This window comes from Charadrius vociferus, unplaced genomic scaffold (genome assembly GCF_000708025.1).
Source record: "Charadrius vociferus isolate BGI_N301 unplaced genomic scaffold, ASM70802v2 scaffold13, whole genome shotgun sequence".
Taxonomy (NCBI): domain Eukaryota; kingdom Metazoa; phylum Chordata; class Aves; order Charadriiformes; family Charadriidae; genus Charadrius; species Charadrius vociferus.
In genome coordinates, this window is record NW_009647763.1 from 4,296,424 (window position 1) to 4,313,658 (window position 17,235).

Below are 17,235 nucleotides of genomic sequence, written 5' to 3' on the forward strand. Positions count from 1 at the left end.
AAAATTAAAAAAGGCGTTTTGCAATAGGCATGACACCTGCTCATGTCTACCCATGCAAGAATAAATATAGGTTGAAAGAGACCTGAAAACAGAAACAGACTCACAAGTTCTTATTTAGCTTTGATTAGGGAAAAAGTTTAAATTTCTGAGGTGTTCTTCACTTTGCTTTGACTAAGTCCATTCACCTTTCCAATCTTACCATGAAAACTCTGATAGTTTTTGGAAAATATGTATAGAGAGAGTAGCAAAACTCCGAGATCTCCCTTCAGCCACCTCTTATCAACAATAACAGTTAATAGAACAAAGTGCCAAAAGACTGATACGTATATCTAGAAATATGCTGAAAATAGATTTTAGCTTATTCTGGAACACTCCTACCACCCCTGGATAATACAATCTCTGAAAAGTATGTTCACTGTTCAGTGGGTAGGAAAAGAGTGAGGTAAGAAATTTTACATGGTTAGGATCTAAGAAAATAATTTCTTAAAAAAAAATAATTGTATAACATGGATTACCTGAAAGACTAGAAAGAATAGAGTGTGACTGAATCAGCAAAAAGGACAGGGACTTATTTGCATAAAAGAAACAGATAATGTATATTTAACAAACCTGGGAACCCCTCCTGTACTATCAGCAGAAAACACTAAAGAATGAGGACAACAGAGGAAATAATATATTGAGATTGCTTCTGAAAAAACAGGATGTGCAAAATCCAAACCAGTATGCTGTTATTATAGCACATAGAAATTGTTATGTGTAATAACTGCCCTGCCTTAAGAACAGATGTAAGAATTTATTCTCTCGAGAGAAGGAAATAGAAAATGCATTCAGAATATAGTCTCAAAAAAAAACCCTAACCAAACCCAAAACATCATATTTCTCAGCAGAGAAATTGTCTTCTGCTTTATAAAAACCTGAAACACCACCAATTTCACCGCCTAACCAAAACATCCTATTACACACTGAATTTTAGCTTCTACTTAGATCAGAAAGACTTCTCTATTGTGTTAAACCGAACATAAGTGATTGACAAGGCAACATAACTACCAGTGCTAAACTTCGCATCAGTTCACATAAGCAAGACTCCCATCTAGCCCAGCTCTAACGTCTGCAGCAGAGCGCATCCGCTGTCACAGGAGGGGTAACCCACAGCTACCAGCGCACCACAAACAGCTTCCAAAGCCTGCACGTGTCTGCTTGTTCCCCCAGTGAGGCAGGTATAATTGTAGTTCCTTTAATGAACTTGGAGGTTTTGATGATGAGATGCCCTAGGAAACACTATTCAGTTAACTTCCTAAATCCAGATTTTACACTGGCTGGTAGTTCTTGCCATTGGATTGTTTTTCCACTATTACTGAAGTTAAATATAATCTCTTTCACCTTTAATCTGAAGGAATCAAGCTCCGAACATATCACAAATTTGGAAAACTTACTTAAAAAACAGACAACGCTCTTGAGACTGAAGTGCTGCCCCAGTCTTATACCCCACACCTTCAAAATGGTAGAGTTACAGCTATTACTTCCCAGTCATTCCCAGGAGAAAAATGCTCACTTTCTAGGGGAAAAAATACTGTTTGGATTCATCCTCTGAAAATGACAGTTCTTTCTGGGGTGGAAATCACAAGTAAGATTTCTATATCATACTTTGTTACACATTTGAGTAATTAATTGTTTTGCAAGAGTAATTTAAAACAGGTTCTGTCCCTAAATTTAAGTCATAGTTCTAGTAAGGATGTTAACAGCTACTCTTATTAAAGGAAAACAAAAACTGAAAAGAAAAAAAAAATGGAAGAATAATGCAATAGTGCTATTGACCAAGATTAAAAACAATTTTAAAAATCACAGCAAAGATACAAAAAGCCATCATGTAAGTGCAGGGATAGACAAGTAAGATTTCCTTCAATATTAAAAAAAGCTAAGTGGCAAACATGACATTCACAAGGAAAAAAGACCAACACTAATTCTAGAAAAACTAAAATTCTAGCTTAAATACAGCCTAACTAGTCTGAATTAAACAAAAGCTCCCTGACTCAGAGAAACAGTGCTCTGACACACAGACAATATTGAGATCTATCTTTCAAAATCTGTAATGCAAAGGGTGGATGTAAATTAAATCCTAAATCTTTAAATGGGCAATTAAAACCCCACACAAATAATGTGTAATCTCCCACTAACACATTTCTCAAGCCAAAGAATCCATATCCATCTTTTCATGCAAAGAAGCAGAGTTTAAGCTCGTATTATCTCCAACTCTGATGTTTTCCAATGCATTAAAAGAGCAGTGCTCTGCCAGCGGAATAAAGTAACACTGAAGTGTGATTTGCCACAATGAAAGCAGCACTCAGGTAGTTAATAATTGTTGCCAATTTTGTTTATAAAATAGTTGCATACAAAAATACCAGAACTAATTTTGCAGAGCTCCCAGACGTTGCTGGGCCAATTCAAACCACTCATCCATGTGGTCTGACATCCCATCTCTTCCATTTATCAACACCTAACACCTCAGAGGAAAGTGAAAAGTGTGCACCAAGGGAGCTGTGCATAATATTAGCCATGAGGTCTGGCCCAAAGCAAAAGCTTTTCTCAGCATGTAATGCATGCACTTAGCAGATAGCATTTACCTCTTTCAGACAAACAAGGCAATTCAGAAAGTACCCACTACATGCAAAATCGAGTATGGACAAAGTTCAGTCACTTGAGAGGTGAAAGTGTGCAAAACAAAATCTTCAGTGTAACTTTAAAGCAGATCTGTGACATCACCTCCAGCCCTGCACAATTTGTGGAAAAACAGATGACTGGATTTTTCTCAAACTTCTCAGGAAACCACTGAAAGCTAGAGACTGTAACCAAAACAAAAGGAAAAGGGAAGTTGCCCAAGAACTAAGAGCAGTCAACGTTTTCTCCTCGCCAAATTAAAAATGCTCAGAAAGCATCAGGATGGGTTTTGCATGGTCATAGCTTGGTCTTCTTCAGCAAGAAGAGGGGCAGAAGAAGGACAAGAGACAGAGCATCTCCCTGCAGCCCTACAATCACAAAGAACAGACATCCATCGGCCTCAAGAGAGTCTGTAAGCATCTGAGAGCAAAATGACCCGACCTCCATAGGGAGGACCATAGACCTCCCTATGCGAGGCTCTTTATAAAATCGCAGTCTAACATTTCAGCTCTGGGCTGAGATCAAGTGTGCAGACTCAGCCAAAAACCTTGTGAAGAATCAGAGTTCTGGCCACGGTCAGTGAACGCCAGCTAAGCCCTGCTCATCTAATAAAAGTAAAATGACACTGGCTAGGTCATTATTCTTACAAATATATTCCATTCCTGAAACAGCCCTTACAGTTAGAGACTGTGTATAATAATATGGATACCCTGCTTGTAATGTTGATGGCAGTGTCAGACTGGCTCCTTCTTTGCTTCCTTCTTTCCATGTTTTGCCCATAATCTGTGGATAGGAGACTTCTGTCAGCCATATCGTTCTGGGACTTAGAGATTTCTGAAGTGAAAATAAAGAGAGAAGTCACTATAACAAACACTGCAAGCAATCCCGTAGATTTATAGGCTAATTCTGTAGCTTTCAAACTTTCATCCTGCTATTTTAGTATTTATCTCCTAAGAGTAAGAAACAGACGGCAAGGCAAATGCTTGTCCCATTTTGTATAATTATATTTTGCCTACCTAAATCTTTCCTGCTGTTTCAACTGGAAATTGTACTCCTTGCTTCCTATCATTATAGCTGCTGCAAGAAATTTTTGTATGCTATTGAACACAATTTCCTTGCAGAAGTAGCTACTATAGACCCTACATATAGTTTCATTCGTAAAGCAGTTTGGTTTGGTTCAGGATAAAAGCAAGATCATTATAACAACATAAAGCGACATGACAATGGAAATTAGCAGAGCATATTGGAAAATATTTAGAAATTTATGCAAAATATAGATGAAAGGAGAGATACTACATACTCTGGTCCCAAACCACATGCAATTTTAAGTACACGAGTAGCCCTCATTGACTTCAATAACATTACTTATATGGATAAGCTTATGTCCACACTTAAGCACCTTATTGAAGTAGTACTTCAGTGACATCTAGTTTATTGTCAAATAAATCTGTAAGACAATTGAACATTTAGTGCACCACTTTTTGCTTCTTATTCCTCAGGGTGCAGTCAGACCTTCACTTAAAGGGAAGGGCAGCACTCATCCATGATTTCTGAAGTTAAAAACTAGCAGGCTTAGCAGCAGACACTTAGTTGTAAATCCCAGATAGCCTCTCATGAAGAATTAACGACTTATAAGTGATACATGAAATAGCTATCATATGTTTAATTCATACAGAATAAATAAATATTTCTCTCACAACGTGAGCCTCTGTGGAGGAACCTCAGACAGTAGACAACATGTCATTATGGTATTCAAAAACAACGGCACTCTTAAGCGTGATTTTTAAAGTCACTTTGGGTTAGTTCTGCTCGTAGCAGCAATCAGTCCTCAGATGTTTACTGTACGCTGTGTACACCATTAAGGCATCATGTGACATATTCATAGGCAGACTCAATTAAGTCATCTCTGACTGTAAATGAAACCAGTTTTTTAAAAATACACAGTGAAATCGGAGATCATAGAAGAGACTAGAGTGAGAGATCTAATGGAGTAGATAGAATCTGAGGAGCTTGACCAGCAGTAAAAGCAGAAACACAAGCTTGCCTCACACTTTCTTAAAACAAACAGGTTACAGAACAGGTTAGTGTGAGGAAAAAAATGATTGTTCAGTTTTCTTGTCTAGTCCTCCTTTGGCTTCTCTACCCAAATGGTCAGTAACACGGACACTATCTCTAGTGCCAAGGGTGATTTTGCACTGCAAATAAAACTACAACGATCAACTTATTTTACATTCACCAAATGGCAACCACTGTCTTATAGCCTCCCACCACTGCCAAACTACGCTGGAACAGGAGGTAACAGCATAAAGAGCAGACTGTACAACAGAGGCATTGTGCTGCACATGCTAATCCTTTGTTCCCACTGCTCTCAGACACGCACGCACACTGGCTCCAGTGATAGAATCAGAGCCATAGCAAGGTTCTCCAGGTATATTTACCACAATACACAAGAGCTGGGTATATTAAATACCTCTGCAAACCAGGACATTTTTATCTAGATAAGATAAAGAGTACTAACTTCAGACACTTGTGACTGAAAGCATTTATCAGCACAGTACCAGGTTTCATTAAGAGGCCATGTTGTCTGAAAGAGCTGTTTTCTTAAGCCGTGAAGCCCAAGTCTTTCTCTCTATATATACTTTTTAATTATTTACTTCAGTGACTGCAATAGCCTGTTATTTTCTCAGAAATTAAAAGGTTCTACGCCAACTGAGGATGACAGCACCTGAGTGGTGTTTCACATACAGCTGAACTGAACTAACAACTTGCTGCCACCCTCCTCTGCAACCGCTGTTCTTCCCTCCTCAATCCCTGGCTCCTGGCTACATGGCCCAGCACCCTCTTTTGTGCAGTCTCCAACATATACACCATACCTGAAGCCTATTTAACTCACTAAACCAGCAAAGTGCCTATGTACTTTGCCTACATTAATGTTCTGCCCTTTTAATTAGCTAAATTAATTAAGTGGGGGTTGATCTCTTCTCCCAAGTGACAAGTGATAGGACAAGAGGAAATGGCCTCAAGTTTCACCAGGGGAGGTTTAGATTGGATATTAGGAAACATTTCTTCACTGAAAAGCTTCTCAAGCATTGGAGCAGGCTGCCCAGGGAAGTGGTGGAGTCACCATCCCTGGAACTATTTAAAAGATGGGTAGATGTGGTGCTTAGAGACATGGTTTAGTGGTGGTTTTGGCAGTGCTAGGTTAATGGTTGGACTCAATGATCTTAAAGGTCCCTTCCAACCTCAACGATTTTATGATTCTAAATCAGTTTCCAGAGGGGTCCAGAAACACTGGTCCTAATTCAAGCACAGCAATGGCAGCATAAGGCCAGAAATAGAAAGGGAAGACAGATGTGGGGGGAGTAGGACCTTCCTTTTGGTAGCGGTGAACTATTAAATTAGCTTGCTGCAGTCTTGACAGTGTTTACTAGTAACTGTGGGATATGACCAGGCCTCAAACTAACACAAAGCAGAATAAATTACTTTGCATCCAATTCTGTGCCGCCTCAGCTATCTGCTTCCAGTAACAAAGGATCCTATGCTGCCCTACACTACACTTCTGTGCAGGAGAGGCAGCCATTGTGTCTCTGCATAGCTTTAATGTGTGTTCACACACACATAACATTAAATCTGTGCAATTAAAAGCAAACAGGCCTTTAGGATGGGTGGAAGAAGTCAGAGGAAAGGCCAAACGCTTACATTTGGGGTTGTCTAAGATGAAGCTGGTAAGAAAACACTAAGAGTTGTTCAAATACATGGAAATCTGCAAGCCTTTGTAATATTCATGAGGCTCAGAAGTTGTTTTCCTCTGGTCACTGATGTCTTTAATCTGTTCTTCACAAAGACAGGCTGTCCCAAGTGTAGTTAGCCTTAGAGGTGCATACACAGTCTGCACCCTAAAGAACAGCAGGTAGCATAAGTGAATGGAAGGAACCAAAAGTATCAGAATGAAAGAAGAGTTTTTAGGACTCACTGGCTCTTAAAAGTTTGCACTGAAAAAAACCACAACCAGACAGACTAAGAAAGAGGAATGAAGTCCTCTTGAAAACTGTGATTGAAAATATTAAACTCTACTTCCATTACACAATAGATTCTTTGACAGGGTCAGTTGGGGTTCAGTCAGATAACACCAAGATCACTACTATAGAAAGTGGTTATCACTCTGTGCTAATGTGAGTTAAATACACTGCATCTGAACATCCAGTAAACTTAAAAATAGCATTAAACAGTTGTTTCACATCTTTACAAGAAAGGCATTCTGGGTTGGTATCACTAGCTTGTTAAACAACCAGCAGAATACTGAAGGATTAGACTTACTGTATTATTTTTCAGGTTGGCTCAGTCTTGGCATTAGTCATTTCAGCCATTACTCAATACCCTTTGTTTGTAACTACTTTTTGGCCAACAAATGGAAATATTTGACTATGTCACTCTAGAACGACACAGCAGTGAAAGCTACTTACTTTTTATATGTGTTGTGAGAGACAAAAACAAGTTTTCCACAGATTTATTAAAACTTTTAGACTGTGTGAGTTCCTGCAAATGGGAGATGCCAAGAGTAAGAAAACACAAAATATTTGCTGTTTTAACGTTTCCATAATCACCTATCTACAGACCACATAACAATCAGACAGTAAGGCTGCAGCCCTTTGCTTACTTCTGTAGACAAATACACCTGAGGACATATTTTGACATGGCTGAAAAGTGTCACACTAACATTTGAAGATGGAAAATAATCTTTTCAGTTCCATACTCTTTGATATGTAAGTGGAACTCCTTGTAGGAAGATCACATAACAATTTCATAAATACAACTAATAACACCACTGATTTGTTGTAGTGTATTTAATACTTTGAGTAGGAAACTCCTATCTATTACATATGCTCCTGCGCCTCTGAATCAAAGAGTTTTCATGAAACTCCAGCTAAGCACATATTAGAATGTTTGTTTACTTAATTGCAACACACTTCAAAACTAAGGCCTGAGAGTCAGTCCAAAATGAACTGAAATAGTAATTCAGGGCAATTTCAATGAGTTCTGAGCCATGCCCTACTATTCCGTCCACTAGAAACAGTAATGCAAAAGCAACCATCAAATTCACTGTTTTTCACTCAGTAATGAAAATAACACATGGAACGGCCACTTTACAAATTACTATTGAATATCACAGGATCATGGGATCCTTCAGGCTGGAGGGGAGCTCAGGAGATCTCAGTCCAGCCTTCCTGCAGTGAGGCACCGAAAACCAGGCACAGTATTCTAGTGCCAAATAGAGCAGTTAATCACTTCCCTCAAAAACTGAAAACTAATTGAAAACATCCCTCATTATAAACTCTGACCTTTCTCTCCCACTACCAATGACGCATTAAAAAAATGACAAAGGGACATAAGGCAGCATTTATATTGCAATATGATGCTACAGCAGTTGCTATTTACTGTGTTTCTGTGGCTGGCCTTTTCATATGAATGACACCCAAAGACATGTGTATATACATATATTTTGCAGATATGTACATTTACCATCACGTTGCTTCCTGCTGTGGATTCTGTGAAAGGAGGTGGAGTTGGAGGTACAACAGAAATTTTACTAGAAATTTAAGAGACAATAAACAGTTCAACAATTAATACATTAATAGATGGATAAATAAACCATGTTTGGGCACAGTATCTTTATTATCTGTCTTTCCTGCAATCTAAAGATCTGGGTTGAGATCCTCTGTCTTAAAGAGTTGCAGCACAGGCTTATTGCCTGTTTGTAAGAATTAGGACTACCTTTCTATCTTCTCAATCTTGGGCTGCTCTAGGTAGAATTATTTATTTAAAACAATCATGAAGACCCAATTTAGGGCAGGCTTCCTAGATTTCTATATGGTTGACAGTATTACAATCTGCGTCCTGAGTACTAAAACACAATTCCTATGTAACACGCCCCATTCTCTGTTTCAGAGATGTTTTCAGAAAACAGTCATCTTTATTTACAATATTAAAAGGATCCTTCCTTGCCTGGGTCCAGAGCTGTTAAAGCCTCTTCACAGCATTCCAGGCATTTCATCTGTTGCAAATAGCCCTGGTCTGTGAGAAAAAAATCTGACCATTATCTGACTGATTCTCTTATCACAGCACAATCATGGACCCTAAAGGCAGCCAGTGACCTTCCTTTTTGATTCTCTTTTATTTTTACCACATGTAGGTAAAAGCAAGTCCTTATACAGCCCTGGTTAGGATTATATCTAGCTGATTATAAGCTTATGGAGCTCTGCCTCGCCAGATAATTATCATAAAATTGAGGCCATCTCTTTGTACCTTACTTTACTTTTTTTTTTTTTAAGGAAGAAGGTTTATTTTATACAATATAGTTTAAGATGACTGCTATTTTGTTATATATCACTGGTAATAACTTAAGTAAGGTCATGCTTAGGCCTCAAGTCAAAGTATTTATTCAGTGTGAACTGGATTTTTGACTTATTTTAAGTTTCAGCAATTGGACGCGTTTTCCTGTATACAGAGCTTCTTGTCTACTATTTATTCTAAAGCAAACAAATCAGCAATAGCTCCCATTGAGCAAATAATGATGCTATTATGCCTAGTAAATAATTTTAAGCTCTGATCATTTAAAATTAGTGTATAAATTTGAAAAATTATAGTGTAAAAAGGTATGCAAAAAATATAAGCAAATATAACAAAAATAATGCACATTCCTTCATTTCAAGTAAATAAGAAACTATTACTCTAAACATAGTATTCTTTTGTGTACTTGAGACCCTTTCTATGGATTGAAAAAACTGGACTAGAAAAAAGTGGCAATTTTTCTATGCTTTTATCATTTGTACTCCAAAAGTATTGAAATGTGTTTTTCATAATTAAGAAAACCAACTGCTGGCTAGTTTATAACATAAAATGTATCACCTATACAAATTCTCAGTGTCTTAGGACCATTTATCCTTTTGAGTCTTACCTCAGTTTCTGATAAGATTTCAAGAGCTTTGCACCAGCTGTTTCATGTCTGCCTGTGAAGGAGAAAAAAGACCAACACCCAAAGGTCATTTAGCAACAACAGCAGTTACTAATGCCTGTATAATACTTTTAAAAATCAGAGCCTTTTCAGGAATCGGTCTGTATTTACAGAAGCTCATGCACATACAAGTCAGGAGCAAAATCAACCCCCACCCGATGTATCGGCATACCTGCCAAGCAACACGCAAGTCTCTCCTGTATCACAAACTCTATCATGATTTCACCTTCACCTCTCACAGGTGACACGTTCAGATAAGCTAGTCACAAATGCTGAGGACAATCACATATGCACTTTAACAGGCCCATTCCTACAGGCTGCTAAGTGCTTTCAGCCTCCTGAGGGCCAGGTGCAGGTAGTGCACGGCTCTGTGCTGCACTAAAGAACACTTCAACCATAAAACTCAAACACTGTGCAAAGCTTGAAAATGTGTACAAGAGTAGGCACATGGTCATCTCTTGCATCTTATGAAAAATTCTTTTCGCTTTTCCTATTAGAGACCTGAACAATCATGAAAACGCATGACCAGCTCACAACCATGAGCAAAACCCTTTGCTAAGGCCATCCCTGGGGGGAAATAGCAACCATGTCATGTTCACCAGGTGAGCAGCCACATGATGTAAAGAACACCAAGGAGCAAGCGCTCCACCAGGCACAAACAATGAAGACTCATAAAAATGTAGCTTGCTCCCAAGCGATTGCCAACAGAAAGAAAGGCTAAATGCATGTAACAAATGGCGTGGCTTTAGCCACTAATCATTCCTAATACAGAAAGCAGCATGTGATCTATGCTTTGCTGAAGATGTTATTAATTATAACATATTACATATAAGTGGCAGACCTTGGTGGTGGTAGAAACAATAAACAACTTATTGATGTTACAAATTTCAATCAGAATTCCAGACTTAATGCTCTGTTATTAGCAAGTAATATTTGGTATCTTGATTTATTGCAGCATTATATGATTTTTTTAGATTTTTAATTTATTAGTCAGTAAGACAATCTACCACTTTTATGAAAATATTATATTTTTCTTTAGGTAGAAGTTACACAAAGCTAATAAACAGCATACTGATGTAACTTTTTTTGTACTCTGCAACATGAGAAAACTTCACTGTTACATGTAGATTTTCAAACTTATTTCACAGTGCATACTTCACTTGTGTTATATTCTCAAACCAAGAGAGGGCACTGTCTCTCCAGGCTCGAAGGATACATAACTATTACGGCTGCTGTTTCTAAAGGGGTTAAAAAATGGCAAACTTTTATTATATCAGTTGGTCTAATCAAAGGAACTAAACAAAACATATTTCTCCCTGCAGGCTTAGCTTCTGTATATCCTTTATATCGCTGTGACTTCAACAGTATTACTATTAGACTAACTTAGCAAAATGCTTCAAGCACCCACAAAGCTTTGATAATGCAAGGTGAGAAGTTACTTATTTTACTCAAAAGAGGGATAGTCAGTATCTTGCAATATCAGATTTGGTGTCCGAAAACAACAGGTACAGTGCTTTCCTTTTTACCACCTATTTTTAAATCTAGGTACCATGCAGATACTGGAAATGAAACTAACATTTAGCTACAGTCAGGCACAAAGTGAAATAGTTGCCTATCTGAAGTGGCACTTCAAGGGAAAGAGGAAGGAAATCCTCTCCACCTTATTAGTCATTGTAGGTGAAAAAGATGACTAAGAGCCCCTTTGCTGGTAAAACACATTCCCCATGGGGCAATACATCCACATCCTCTATAATTTCTTTTAGGGCTTTGTGTTTTTAATTGCAATGAAAAGACAGAACACAAGGCAATGGTGCAGCTGGCTGAAAGTAAAGATACAGAAAGCGTTTAGCTCTCTGTTGATTTATAGCTATACATGTTTTTCTTTATTGCATTCTGTCATTTCTTCAAGCTTTAGAACCTTCTCAGTGAAAACAATTGAAATTTTAACTTCAACAAACCATGGATGCAAGATCATTTCCTTCCTGCACATATATTTTAACATTTCTATATTTATTTCATGTCATTGTATTTCTTAGAAGCCTTACATGCTCATTAATTCAAATTGACATGGCCAGCAATTTTCTTACTACTCATATAAAATAAATTACACTTTTAAATGCATTCTACTAGTTTGTGTTCATGCACTATTAAGTGCATAGACAAACGCACTGCATGATAATTTCTGATAAATCTCTCACCAAGTGGAAGAACATTAAATACAGTGGCAGACTACATTCTGTGTTTCACTTAGCTGAGGACTACACATTACAGAGCAGTTTATGGTCTGCTTCCAGCAATTACCTTCACCTGGATATTTCTTTGCACGTTCCTCAAAGAACCATTCACCAGCCTTTACTTTCACATCTCTGAAAAACAAGTAAAAGACATTTGAATCAACATTTTCCAGAGTGTCTTTCTTCAAATGTTTGATAACCATTTAGCAAAACAATCCTTCTTCATCCTAACATAAAACTAGGATTTCATGACTGCACACTCCATTGACTGATTTTGCTGTGGGTATGCCGACAAAGGATTCCTCCCCTCCGTTTGTTTTTTTTTGTTGTTGTTGTTGTTTTTTTCTTCCTTTTTGCTATGTAGGACTGCCCATGGAAAGCAATACCTTCCACTCTTGGCATTGCTCTGAAGCCAGGAGTTCTGGGTCCACTCCAGTCCATACAACCAACTTGCATAACAGCTCCAGGCAGTTGTGCTGACACCACTGCTTACAGCTGCAGCCGAGTCTAAGGCGCAGAGGAAGTCACTGACAGTGGATATGCTCCCAAGCAGAACTTGGGATGGCTACTGGGGAACACTGAGCTCCACCACCCTGACAGTGTGATGGCTTCGATGAACATCTCTCTCCACTTTGTGGAGGCTAACATCAATGATGTCCGTGTCACACGCAGGTACCAGGATCACAGGATGAGAAAAGTAATGATTAACAAGTATAAAATGATATCAAACTAAATAGCTCTGTCACAAGCAGATTATCAGCAGATTTGACTCTTGCATTTTGTTGTCTCCAACTGAATTCATGAAGTCTGCAATCTGAATTCATCCATTATTAAACAGGTAAAAAATTCTTTAACTGAGGAGAGAATTCTCTGGAGTCTTCAGGTTCCAAATTCTCATCTAAATGTCTTACTAATTTTTAGGGCACATATAATATCTCTGTTCCTTGTGGATTTTCTGGTGCTTTTTATAGGACAAAGTCCCACTGCAAAAACCTCCTCAGTGCAGGCACTGCTGAACTGTCTTCTCTACCCAGTAGTACGTTTTCCTTCTATGAAATTCATCTCTGTCCCTAATTCCCTCTGCGAAACTTGCTTGAAATTGGCAACAACATACAGACAACAAATTCATGTAGGGCTTGCCTCCTTAAAGGAAAATCTCTAAACATGAGAGCTACACTGATACCCACCAAAAGCCAGGCAACAAAACCCCTCAGTGTGCCATATCTGTTAAGACAGACAAACTATAGGGAGGATGCTGTTCTTTCTGTTGCTTCACTCCAAGGCATTTTAGGCATTTAAAATGTACCTTTGTAAGTAGCAATGCAGAATATTCAAAAAATTCACTACCTGTGTAGTGATTGGACGGATAGAAGGATACAAACTTTGTAAGTCCACAAGTCTTTTCAAATTTCTTATTTTGTAAGCAACAAACATTCACCTATCCCTGCTCTTCCACTGAGGTATTTAAGCATGTTCGTTACAAATGTTCGCCTAGTGTCAGGAGAGAATCTTCTAGTGCTGCTGATGCTGATGCTCTGTTTAGGAAAAAATACTCTAGTGGTTAGCAAGTCTCAAAATCATGGTTGCTTAGGACTTGAAAATCAGCTCTTACATTTCTTAGTCATCATATTTTTCCCCTCACTGGGGTAAACAAAAGGCGCTGGGTAGCATTTATCACACTGCTGCACCCCCTACCCTTCTTAAGATTTGTAGCCTTGAAGAAAAGCTCACTGATGGCAACGGAAGAAGTCTGACCAATTTCAGTGGACTTTGCATCATGACTAAACAAGAACAAATGTGCTGTCTTTTTGCTATAAAGAGAATTTCAATGACAGCTGAAGAATTCCTCCATATTAGCAAGACAAAAAAAAGTAATTTCCTCAAGTAAAAATGTCTTTTATTTCATTTAAATAATGCTTTCCTGGTTTTACCGTTAAATATCTGTACAAGCTTATGAAATAATTAAGGGTGCACAACAGTATACAAGGCAGCTAAACAACTAGCTACTCTCTATAGGGGATTTCCACTGTGGCCACCAAATAACTGGAAACCAATTTAAAAGCACAGGAAGTAGAGGTAGATATCTAGAGGAGGATAAGGAAAGTTAAATTTTTTAACCATTCCTTTTAGTGCTTATAGCATGAAGCACAGATAGTGAAATATATGCATAAAAATTTAGTAACTGCTTTGTATCAAATATAGATTGAGCTAATCTGCCTATTTTATGTATAAATTACACAATAAACTGAGGATTTGGGGAACATATTTCTAGTGATAGTTTATGGTCTCTTCTAAACTATAGAAAATTACTTCAAACTAGTAGTAGAAATTCATTTAGCTTCAGACCAATACTTTGCCTTACATTTCTCAGGCATTATTTAAATCTCACTGTGGCATCTTACAAGGGAGTGAAGTAGTGTGTTAATCTTGTGTTGGCATAAAGTAAAATTTTTCCAAATCCTCACCCTTTGTACAGGGATAGATATTATCCAGCACAGCTGTTGATCATTTTCAAAACTATCTTTGTTTGCCTACATAATATTATTTTTCATCAAAAGTGGAAATATAGCTAAACCATTTGGTGTAGAAAGAGTCTGACAAATAGGAAGGGCTGTGATGGAGTATTTTGATATAAATATTGTACCAATACAGTACAAGAAAGATTGTTTCCTGGAAAACAAAAACAAGGTGACACAGTAAACTAATTCAAAGTAAATAAATTTGGATTTCTGGCCATGTTTAAACAATTCCTGATGACGTTATTAATGCTTTTTGCTTTTTAAATTTATATAAAACATGACTTCAAATTATTCATCAATCCAGGTTTCTCACTCCTATAGTATGAGGCAAAAAAAAATGTGATTAGGAAATTGCCAAGAAATTGGCTATATTACACCAAAACCACAGCACCTTCAGCAACTTGTTATGATGCACTGGTTCCTGTATTGAGTCAGCAGAAGGAGTTCTATCTACAGTTCAGAAACTAATGACTGTTCCTATGCTTTGCCATTATCATCCTTGTCACACTACTCAGGTAGTCACAAAACTTGTCACAAAACTCAGGTTTACCTTGAGGATCCATTTTGCTAAATACAAGAAGGGAAATCACAAAATTCCTATCAATTTTATTGCTACCAGGACTTCATCCAACATTTTCATTTTGCCAGCAGCTTTGTTTCATTGATTGTTTAAAGCAACAGATACACACAAAACAGTGTACATACACAGGTTATCCAGTGTAAACTGTCACATATCCACACCAGTAAAATTTCTTACCCATGAGCATAACAAATGGTGCATTTCCAAAGGCAGGGATTCAGGCAGACACGGCATTCAGAGCACACTCGATGACTGCACCCGTTGCATACTGCACCTCTGTTCATCAATAACCCAAGCGATTTCTGACAGCGAGCGCAAGATCTCTCCTGATATTCACGGCTTACATTTCTTCCACCTTTCCACCGAAGCTGTTGCAGCTGCTGATTCAGTTTCCTAATCCCCCAGGTAAAACAAACAAACAAACAATTTAAATAGACCAAAAACCCCATGATGCAAGTCACAAGCTAATACCCTGGTTGCGCAATGTCATTACTAGTGGGAGACCTGCCCTCAATTTTGACTTCAACTGAACACTGTCTGAAAGGGTCTACACTCAGCATTCTTGCCCTGTGACTGCATATGCAACCACAACTGTGCATACAGACAGAGTAATAGTCTAACATAAATGGGGTTCTGTTCATGTCAGTTATGCACGCTCAGGGCAAGGCACCGAAATTTTGTATGCAAGTGATTATGCATTCACACACCAAACCCGAGAGTAAATGGTGCTCCCTTTCATTTGATGATGTTTTTATCATATTTATCCGAGAATCAGAATTTCTATCAAGTAAGAATAATCATAGCAAACACATCATCTGAAAGTTAAACAAAAACCACATCAGACCAAAATATTGCAACCTCTCCATTTCATTGACTTTGCTTCCATTACACATACCAATAATCAAGATCTATGTTTCTAATTGTTAACTACATCATCAGCAGTTGTCAGGGATTTTCTAACCAATTCAGACTTTCGTTATAACCCTTTACATACTTTTCACGCTCATTTAATATGTCCAGGAATACTTACATAAAAGTTTGCTGTAAACAAAGTTTAAGCTTCTACGTTTAAGAGACTAAAAATTTTTAACTTAGCTACACAAACACCCTGTTTTAATTGGGGATGCAACCTGACAGTGCAGGGTACAAGCTGCAACGAAATCCTTGCCTTAGTCCTGATATAAAGCAAATAAAATGCTGGAGGACTATCCCCTGTCCTTCACAGCTGAGATATCTGCATAGTGTGAAATAATTAAATAAAATCTTCCTAACCAATGACACTTCTTAACACTAGTAACAACCTCCAAGATAGTGTGGAGTGCTTGCTACCTGTTGTATGTGAGAAGAGATAGTGATAGATTCAGCACAAAGAGCAGGTACCCAATGATTCTTAACTCTAGTTTTGGCACAACATAAGTTAAATAAGCCAGCCAAAGGTCTGAACGTCTTTTGTGTTACCAGGACTATATAGGCATACATAGAAACATGACGAGAATGCCATAAAGTCTTCATAGGAAAAATACAGGCAGCAACTGAATTTTCTATGGAGGCTGGAAGTAAAATTCATCAAGCAGATTACTCACTGAATAGTATTTGCCCATCTTTACTGTAGAGCAGCCGTTAGCAATAGGAAATCCAAGAAGCTCTGGATAACTCTTAGTTTTCCCAAAGAATAAAAAAGGCATTAGCTAACAAGAAGGAAAAAAAAAAAAAAAAAAAAAAAGAATACATTTGGAAGGACAGCAAAGAGGAAGAAGAATACTTCTGACAAAAAAAAAAAAAAAAGGAATAGAAATACAGGAATAGGGGAACAGCAGATACCTTACTCTTTCCTCCTCTGTTTTTCTCACCATCTCATCACGGTACAGGACTTCCAGAACAGCCTCTCGCTCTAATTCCTTGAGGAAGTTTAGATTAAATTCACAGGCCATTTTTGCCAAGCTTCACTTATTTTATAGACTCCAGTCCTATGGTTCTACCACATCCAGAACGATGGATACTACTTTATAGAGTATAACAGGGTCTGAGTGTTAACAAAGTGCCTGTGCTCTGACTTGACTGGTGATACGTTTCACTGTGTCATATCCTTGAAGAGAAAAAGAACCATGTCTTTCTTCACACAAGTCATCATTTAAGTGCCTCTGCTGCCCAGGGAATATGAACAGTTAGCAAGGTCACTGCAATCTTGTCTTTTTCACGTGACAAAACTTCTTGTTCTTTTCTTTTTTTGCTGAG

General features: G+C 37.9%; 1 protein-coding gene across 1 annotated transcript in view; it reads right to left on the bottom strand.

The window, feature by feature from the left end:
• SYTL3 (synaptotagmin-like 3) overlaps positions 1 to 16,931 on the bottom strand; it is a 28,098-nt gene extending 11,167 nt beyond the window's left edge. Inside the window, exons 1-7 of the mRNA XM_009882314.1 lie at positions 16,822 to 16,931; positions 15,178 to 15,393; positions 11,969 to 12,033; positions 9,611 to 9,662; positions 8,176 to 8,242; positions 7,119 to 7,191; positions 3,365 to 3,489 (exon numbers count right to left, since the gene is read on the bottom strand). Coding sequence (XP_009880616.1) covers positions 3,365 to 3,489; positions 7,119 to 7,191; positions 8,176 to 8,242; positions 9,611 to 9,662; positions 11,969 to 12,033; positions 15,178 to 15,393; positions 16,822 to 16,931 — 708 coding nt within the window. The remainder of the gene's footprint in view (positions 1 to 3,364; positions 3,490 to 7,118; positions 7,192 to 8,175; positions 8,243 to 9,610; positions 9,663 to 11,968; positions 12,034 to 15,177; positions 15,394 to 16,821) is intronic.
• Positions 16,932 to 17,235: the final 304 nt, after the last annotated feature.